This window comes from Oenanthe melanoleuca, chromosome 4, assembly GCF_029582105.1.
Source record: "Oenanthe melanoleuca isolate GR-GAL-2019-014 chromosome 4, OMel1.0, whole genome shotgun sequence".
NCBI classification, from domain to species: domain Eukaryota; kingdom Metazoa; phylum Chordata; class Aves; order Passeriformes; family Muscicapidae; genus Oenanthe; species Oenanthe melanoleuca.
The window spans coordinates 44,950,276-44,959,105 of record NC_079337.1 but is presented as its reverse complement, the minus strand read 5'-3'; the positions used below and the strand labels follow the sequence as shown (position 1 = coordinate 44,959,105).

The 8,830-nt window shown below is 35.8% G+C and overlaps 1 protein-coding gene across 9 annotated transcripts in view; it reads right to left on the bottom strand.

The window, feature by feature from the left end:
- Positions 1–890: 890 nt before the first annotated feature.
- The window catches only part of FRYL (FRY like transcription coactivator), a 165,290-nt gene continuing 157,350 nt past the window's right edge, over positions 891–8,830 (bottom strand). For 7 of the 9 annotated variants that reach the window (XM_056490339.1, XM_056490336.1, XM_056490337.1 and 4 more), the window contains 5 exons: positions 8,700–8,768; positions 5,411–5,428; positions 4,376–4,486; positions 3,121–3,317; positions 891–2,998 (listed from right to left, as the gene is read on the bottom strand). In XM_056490339.1, the coding sequence (XP_056346314.1) occupies positions 2,740–2,998; positions 3,121–3,317; positions 4,376–4,486; positions 5,411–5,428; positions 8,700–8,768 (654 nt within the window). In that variant the 3' untranslated portion in view covers positions 891–2,739. The remainder of the gene's footprint in view (positions 2,999–3,120; positions 3,318–4,375; positions 4,487–5,410; positions 5,429–8,699; positions 8,769–8,830) is intronic. The other 2 variants (XM_056490331.1, XM_056490334.1) reach the window with 1 other exon arrangement.

Genomic DNA, 8,830 nt, shown 5'->3' with positions numbered 1-8,830 from the left:
GTGAAAGCAGTAGTTGGTACTGTGCTTCACCAGCAGCTGATGAAGGCTCCATGTGGCAGTAGCAACAAGGAGGTCACCCCTGTTTTCATCAGCTATTGCAAGGCTCTGTGGCTTGGAGGAGAACAATGCAGAGGGCAGCCATGTTAAACAAGCTTTCCTTAATCCTGCAGAATTCTTTAGTTCCAGAGTAGCTCTACATGTCATCCTTCTTACATAAATATGTTCAGTGCTTTTACTGCTTGATGCCCAAGTACAACTCTGTACTTTCTAGTTGCTTTTCAGCTTTACTGCCATGTCATGTCCATGACAGCACACACTGATTGTGGGCACTGGTTCCTAGACTCAGCAGGAAGAAGACCTATTGTAATTATGCAAATTGGAAGGGAACAGCCTTCATGGTGCCAGTTCTTCAAAGATATCCTGAACTTGCTCTGTACAGCTTTTTCATGACATTCTTTTGCACATGCTAGCTCAGCCTTACAGGAGATGTCTGATGTTTTTCTTGTTTCTAGATGGCTTTACCACAGCTTTGGGTTCGGCACAGACCTGGTACCAGATAACGCAGGGTGGCAGCTTGTGCAGTAATGGAGTAATTTTTGAAAAGCTTAATGAAATTAAAGCAATATCAAAAGACAGTCAGCTAACATGATTCTGCTCCACTAGCAGTGGAGTCATTATAAATGGAGGAAGATGCGTAACATCAGGAATTACATATATGAATGCAGGTTTGAGTTTTGTGAGAAATCCATTAACAGCTTCAGAAGATGCCTAGAAAAATGCTGCTGTAGTGACAGGACCTAAAAGGAAAAAAATTACTTTAGGGTACCCAGGCCTCTGTTGTCAGTGTTTAGCTAAAGTATTTAAACTCTAGCTTGTAAAAATACACAAAATGAGAGATACAATGTTTTTTTTATTTTTACAAAAAAAGCTGGTAAAAGATGATGTAAATAAAAGTGTAATGCGCCCCTAAATAAAACCACCTCTCCCCTGTAAATACTAGTTAAATAATTAAGAACACCATCTACAGTACCACAAAACCATCAAAATAATTCAATTTTATCAGGGACAGGGGGGGAAAAAAATACAGTGAATATGAATGTGCCTTGACAGAACTTGTTAGAATAACATAACTACTGTCAGCAGTCCAACAGCGTGCACAGTGCCTTCAATTAATGCATTTCAGCATAATTACATTTCTAGTGGGGCCTAATTCCCCCAAAAAGGCAGAGCTAACAATTTCAATTCTACATTCTAAACTCTGGAATTAGAGCCCATTAAAAAAAAATCACAGTGGGTAAGGGATGTATATAAAAATACTGGGTGTTCCTTTCAAATAACAGGAATTGTGGGACTACATTCTTTTTTCTTTTTTTTTTTTCTTCTTTTTTTTTTCCCTACAAAATGCTGTTGGTTTCAACAGAATCCAGTTTGTTTTATGCTACAGACTTTGACACTGAACTATGAATATATTGCCTGTTTGCATGTTTTGGTAGTCAGGGTTTTGGTTTTTTTTTGTCTTTTTTTTTTTTTTTTTTGTCTTTTTTTTTCTATAGTCCCAATTCCTTAGGCTTCAGTTAAGTCATGAAGATGCATATACATGCATTCAAACTCTTCAAACCCTGCAGGCTACTCAGGCTGCAAGTACTGCATGTGACTACCAAGAGGAATGCCCCCTTCTCCTCATAGCTTTATACACCTACTGTTTTAACAGTGCATTGCACAAATTTACACGAAAAAATACTGGTTTTGCACTATACAGTTTCTAGAATATATACAGAATAAAATAAGTTAACTTCTAATGAGAATTGCTGATGGGCAGCATATATCTTTAATATACATTTTAAAGTCTCTGCAGGCAGCTACTTTTTGGTTAGTTGTTATCAGTATTTGTAACATAAGCACTGGTCAGAGAACTGAGCAGCATTCCAATAAAGTTAACAGATATATTATTTCTTTTAGAAACACTGGGAAATCCCAGTTTAAAATATTATTAAATGTCCTAACATTTACACACTATGAGGATTAGATCTAATAAAATAAAATTTCTTCAAAAATAATCTTGCAGCTCTTTTAAGCATGCTCTGAGACCTTATTTAACAATCATCCATACCTTCAAAAAACAACTGTCACATAGCCATACATTCTAACTCACACACATTATTTCCTTATTACAGACAACAAAAGCAAATAAAAGTAAGAAGTCAATGGTTTTTGCAGTCATATGTCATTCTACTCATGTTTGACTGCACACTCTTCATGGCGTTGCAAAGTATCTCATTAGGTGTTAGTTGATGGTTTTATCTACTGCTTCTGGAAAGCCAGGAAGCCTTGCAGGTCTTCAGCCAAAATAAACCAGCCTTGATTTTAGCCTCATCCCACCTGCAATATTGATCCAACCTGTAGAGGCTGTTGTTGCAAACATCATTTACAGTTCTGTTACAACAGAAAATAATGCATATCTATGCATGTTTAAGCCCTTTTCCTTTCATGTAGTTTTTATACATAAATTTAATAAAAAAATACTACTGCCACACAGGCTGCTGTGTAGAAAGAGCAGTCAAGTAGGATGTTCACTTCAATTTTCAGGATTTTACTTCTGATGAAACAGTTTCTTGCTGTGATAAAAGTGTGTTGGTTGCCAGGTTTGCTGGAGGTTTGTTTTTTTGATTTTTTTGTGAAAGGTGCTCAATAATAGCCTGAAGTGTTTTCATCATCAGTTCTTTTCTAAGTGACAGCTCTTCAGAATCCAGTGGTGACAAGATTTATTCCTGTTTTGATCTTCCCTAGAAGCTGACAGGATTGCACCATGCGGAGAGACTCTCGGATTTCTAGATTAAGTTCCATCAGCTTTGAGCTGGCCTCAGACATATCTTGGTTAGAGCCTACTACTGCAAAGCTGCCAGTCTGGCCAAGTGTCTGATGACGGAAATAGATGTGCAGCAACGTTTCAACAGGGTCATCTTCAGAACTGCCAAAGATGTCGTGGGGCCAAATAGACCTGTAAACACACAGTTTGGATTTAAACATTAAAAAAACTCTAGATGTTCAAATGTTCTTTAACCAGACATTTGAACAGAAGACAGGAAAATGCAATGGAAAATAACATGCAGTTTGGCTTACCTGAAAACCTTGACCTGTGCCACAGCTGACACAAACTCCTTGTTTCTCAGGGATTCAATGAGGGAGTGAATAGCTGTTTCTGTGCTAGCTTGGGAAGCCTCTGCAATTTCAATCTCTTCGATACCACTGTCGGACACTGCCTCGGCCTCTTTCAGGTAGCTCTCCAAAAGAGCAAGTTCTTCAGACATGTTTATTACCTAAAACAAGTATTAAGTTATCTTTTCTAGTTTAAATGTATTTCAAGCCAAAATAATTTTCAGAAGATCAAGTTTTTATTTTTCCTCCTCTGTGCAATAATGAGAACTAGAACACCCAAGTATTTTCTGCAGTTGCTTAAGTATACAGTAAATTCAGTGGCCCAAGCGTGCATGACAATTATTTGGGCTTTCCCTGATGAAGTTGCTTAGTTCTTTTAAAATTTATTTCAAAAAATAAATTTCTTTTTTCTTTATGTTACTTAATAAGCTGACAAGAAGAATGAAACATTTCAGAAAGGTATGACAGCAATGGTGTCATTACAAGGACATGTTAAATATGAAGGAAAAAATCTGGAAGACTGGTGACCCAGCACAGTGGAAGTAGTGCACCCAGTGTATATAATAATATATTTTGGCTTTAGCTGCAAAGCATGAGTAAAACAGATTCTGCATCTGACGAACTAAGGCAAGAAGTAGGACTGATTTGATGCCAACATTCCACAGCGTTCTTCAAACACAAACTTATTTTCAGCCTCTACAAAAATCTGGAAATACAAGTGATGAACATATAGGGTCATTGAGAATGCACTACTAATTGTGCTTAGGATGGGGACTAAGGTTGCAGAGTAACTGAATGGTGGCCGAAGTGACACAGTTAAATGAAACAGTTGGTGATGGTGTTTGCTATAGGAAACACCAGAGCGATGGAAAGGCTCAGCTCTGCTGAGAGGAATTGATGTGCCTTGATTGTAGCTTGATTAGAATACACCAGGAGTGCCACTGAAATATTTAAAATCCTCATCACTGGACTCCCTACGTTCCTGTCTTTTTTAAAAGAGCTTTCAAGCTGTACAAAAATCAACACAGATAATTGAACATCTCAGAAAATTCTTGTAAGCTCTACATAAATATTTTATTAATTGGCTATAAAACAGCTGGAACCCTCTTCCAGTTTCTTAAAGGATGTCCCACTGATGAAAATGTTATCAAAATGTGTTTTAAATTGTCTGCTTTTAAAATGTCAACAATTACTTGCTGAATGGCATGGTTTTCATTACCTCTGCTTCTTTTTTGATTGTTTTTACTTGACTGATGAGTTTGCAATAGGCTTGGAACAGAAGCAGCAACTGGAAATGCAACTTGTATAGCCTCCGACACAACTCCAGCTCCTACAAATGTAAACAACACTATTATATTCAGGAAATGCAAACCTCCTAGTATCCAGTACAAGACACAATAAATCACAACTTCTTCAGTATAGAGTGTGCAAAATTAGAAGTATTTAGAAGCTAACATACAGTAAGCTAATGAAAAGCAAGTGAAAGCTTCATTCAGTTCAAATTTACAAGTAGCCTCTCAGAGAGATATAAAGTTCACTTTTTAATAAGTTACATTTCCAAGAAGAGAGGTGGAATGGGATGTGAAAGTGATTCAAAAGGCATTTTGAAATGTCTTGAACATTTCAAGATTTCATATCTTAAAACCAAGAGTTTCACAGATGACTTACTTTTATTGTTGATATTTTACTGTTTTAAATTCAAGATCTAATATCCAAAAGAAGCAGTTGTGGTCCATAAGTATAGGATCTTTCATAACCATTAATATTTATATTGTAAGTATATAACCTGGCCCTTAGCTTACACTGCCTAGCAGAGTAGGAGGAGAATAATTCCATTCCTGGAGTCAAGAATGTTTTCTTTATAAAAGGTAGCCCTTACTCTGCTTTAGAAAATAACACATGATATATTCTTATGAAATGAAATAGCAGTATTAATTTACACACTGTCTTGTTTCCATTTTTATGCCTCTAAAACACTAGTCAGAAATGCAGACAGTGTTAATACTGCTTCACATACAGACATAAAAGCTAGTGCTAATGGAATAATCTTTATAACATTCTACTGACTACAGGATCCTATTATCTATAAAGGACCAACAGTCTAATGGGTTAGATGATGCAAAATTGAAGCACACAGCATTTCTGTAATAGTCTAGGACAAGACATCATTATTTCACAAATGGACAAGACAGATGGAGACCAGTTTGGTGACTGGCATGGTTAAGTATTTGATAAATCAAGAACTGTCACTTACTGCTAGAATTTCCATTTGCTAAGCAAGAAGATGAGCAGGTCACAAAAATACAAAGAAAGAAAAAAAGAGCAAGAATTAGTGTAGGAAATAATTTTAATTAGGGTAAAAGATGTCCCAGGTAAAATGGAAGAAGAAATACAAGTAACATGCTCCCAATATATCCTAAATGTAAAAAATATTAACAGGCTGAATTTAATGTAAATTTACTTGCTGCTATAACTGAAGATAAAAAGTATTCACTTTGTTGTCTCACAGCGTGAATAACACTCTTGCAACCCTGGCTGGTCTTTATACATTGTGTAGTCTGAAAGGTGCACAAATTTAAGGTAATCAAAATCAAAGACACTTAGATCTGAGCATCAGTACAAAGTTTCTTATTTGTTCTGCATCACAATAGTTGACACAAAAATAATGCATTTTAAAATTGGAGATGCAAGGTTAATTTGGATTTTGAATCAGTTTAGAAATTCTTGGGCTTGCTAAACTCAATTTTCAACATTTCCAAGAGATTTCTGTAATGTAATTGCACTTGGTTTTTACAAGCCATTTCAGAAAAAATGTTTGGGGAAGAGGGATAGGGAGAGAAGCAGTCAGAAAATACATGTGTCACACTAGGGATGTTAACTTTGCTACTCCTGTGCTTTGTACAGCACTGAGAGTATTGATGGCACTTAGGCATGTACAGTATAGCAAACCAAATCACAGAATGACAGAACAGCCTGAGCTGGAAGGGACCCACAAGGATCACTCAAATGATTCCTGCACAGGGCAGCCCCATTGGAATCACAGCATGTGCCTGAGAGCAAAACATACAAAGATGCAGCAGATGTCTGACTCCCAACAGACAGAAGCAGCTGAGCTTTACAAAGCACATAGTTGTACATGATGTTATGGTAAGTTATATCCCATGTGCTTCCCAGATTATAAACATTGCATCTTTTTGTTATGGTGCATGTTTTCATTCTGCACTCTGTTCTATTATATACTCAGCACAGTTACTGTATTTCTGATGCACAGAACACTGATGACATGAGATCTTGAACTGCAGAAGTCAACATGACTTAGATGACTCACTTTAATATAGCACAGAGAATCATATTTTGAGAAATGGCAGGATTGACTATTTAATCATTTTAGTCATTAACTTCTAGTGTTCTTAAAGCCAAGTCTCATTATTTCTCTAAGCCATAATCAATCCCTTTCCCCCAAAACACACCTTGATAGCTACCTTTTAAAAATTCAGGGAAGGTTTTCCTTTAAAAATGGCTTTGTACTGCTTCAGTGTCTTTCACATACGTGCTTACTTGAGAAATAATCTGATTTTTCTACCTGCATGTCCTGTAGAAACAGTCTAGCCAGAGTCCAGATGCATTCTTTCAGGCTTACATGTACTAATAGCAAGAACTGAATAATTAGATTTACTTGCAAGCCCTCTGGCAATGCACAAGCCAGAACAGAATTAATCTCACTATTCCTTAGCTGCATGGACCACAGTGCTAAAAATTAGTAAGAAAATCTTATTTGTGTTAGTGAATGAAAAATTATCTGTTTTCCTGAGCAAGACAACACTTACACATTTTTAGTATTAACTGGTTGACTGCTTAGACTTAGCAGCCTCACACTCCATTTACAAGGACTTTTGAAGAATTACCAGCATGCTACCCTTGCAGGCTAAGATTAAAAACCAAAATCAAAACAAGTCCCCACAAGTAATAATCAGGTCTCAAACTTATTTTCAGAGGCTATCTTCAAACCCTGCAGAAACAGGGAAGAACGGGCCAAACTGCCTTGCCAGGGAATCTTAGATTCTCTTGTACAAGTGATTTGAAAGCCTGCATGTCTTCCATTTCTTAGTTTCCCCAGCTACACAGTAGGAACAGTAACATTTACCTTCATGGTAAGAATGGTTCTGTTCTGACAACTAAATGTTAGAACAATTTCTTGGTGTATGTAAACAAAATTATAACTATGGACTGAAATACATAAAATGCTGTTTTTTATTTAATTCATATACAGCATTTACTGTATTGTCATAGTAAATGTTATCTATTTCTAAAGATATACCAGTCAGTATACAAACATGTATACTTAATGTAAAATACACTAAAGTATGTGTTCATAGGCAAGATAAAGTCCTTTCAAATAGTAGCCAATTATTTGCTGGTTTTGTATTACCAAAGCCTATTCACTTGATTTTTTAAAAAAATGTGCAACTTCAATGCAGTATAAAAATTAACATTATATTACCACGTTTAACTACTCTAAAAATTCAGGTTAATTTTGTGATTGAATTAAAAAGCCCCAAATGTGTACATATATGAAGAACAGAAAAAGAAAACTGTATAAAAGAAGAAATAGTCCAAAGATACAGTAAACATATCTCTTGCTGAAGGCTACATCTTCAGCAGCAGAAACACGACCAAGTGCATCAATGAATAGTTCAACTGAATAAAAGAAATAAAATTCCTTCTTTCTCAGCTGGGATTTGAGATTTTTGTCAAACTGTCATTGTGAAAAGGTAAGTTCATCTGCTACTTTCAGTTCTTACATATTTCACTGTCCTTACCACAGTACTTCAGATCAGACTCCTTGTACCTACTAGAATTGGAGTTTGGATCTGCTTTTTTTTTACTGTATCAATATTATGCAGCTATTCTATTAAAAAAAACAAACAAAACAGTCCTATTCCATTTTGGGAAAAGCTATCACTTTTTATAGCAATTAGTAATATTAAACATGGATGGGTGCCATGCAAATACATACAAAATATTCAACTAATATTAATGGTTATTTAATCTACTGTTAGGTGATATTTTGCCAGAAGTGTTTAATGAGCTTTTTGCTATATTGCTACTTTACTTCTTGTTACTTCTCACCCAAATACTGTCTCCAGAAAGGTCTTATGTAGTTCTATAGTACTAAATATATTAAATTCAGTAGAACTTTTTGTGTAGACAATGTACCTGAGCATATAACCAGAATTTTAATCTTTTTTTTCCTTCTAGAAACAGCAGCAGAAAAGCAGACTTGCTGGTACACAGATGGTATCTGGCCTGCTTATCTACTCAGTGTTATTAAGTCTAGAACCCAAGACAGATTGCCAGCTTTTATTAAGAAGACCCATTTTTATTGCCACTTCATGAGACTCTGAGCTTTGAAAAGATAAGATGATAACTGAAATGAAAAGGTTTTCATACATTTTTAATCTCTCTACAAATATTGGAATTTTTGTGCAATAAAGATGATTTTTAATCTCATATCCTGAGACTCACAAATGACATATACCTACCTGGGCATCTGTGTTAGTCCCATGAATACCATCATCAGTACCAAATGTCCTTTTGCAGTCTTCTAGCCACTGCAAAATAAATATAAACAACACTAAACATCTTCTGAAACAGCAAACTGAAAAAACTGCTT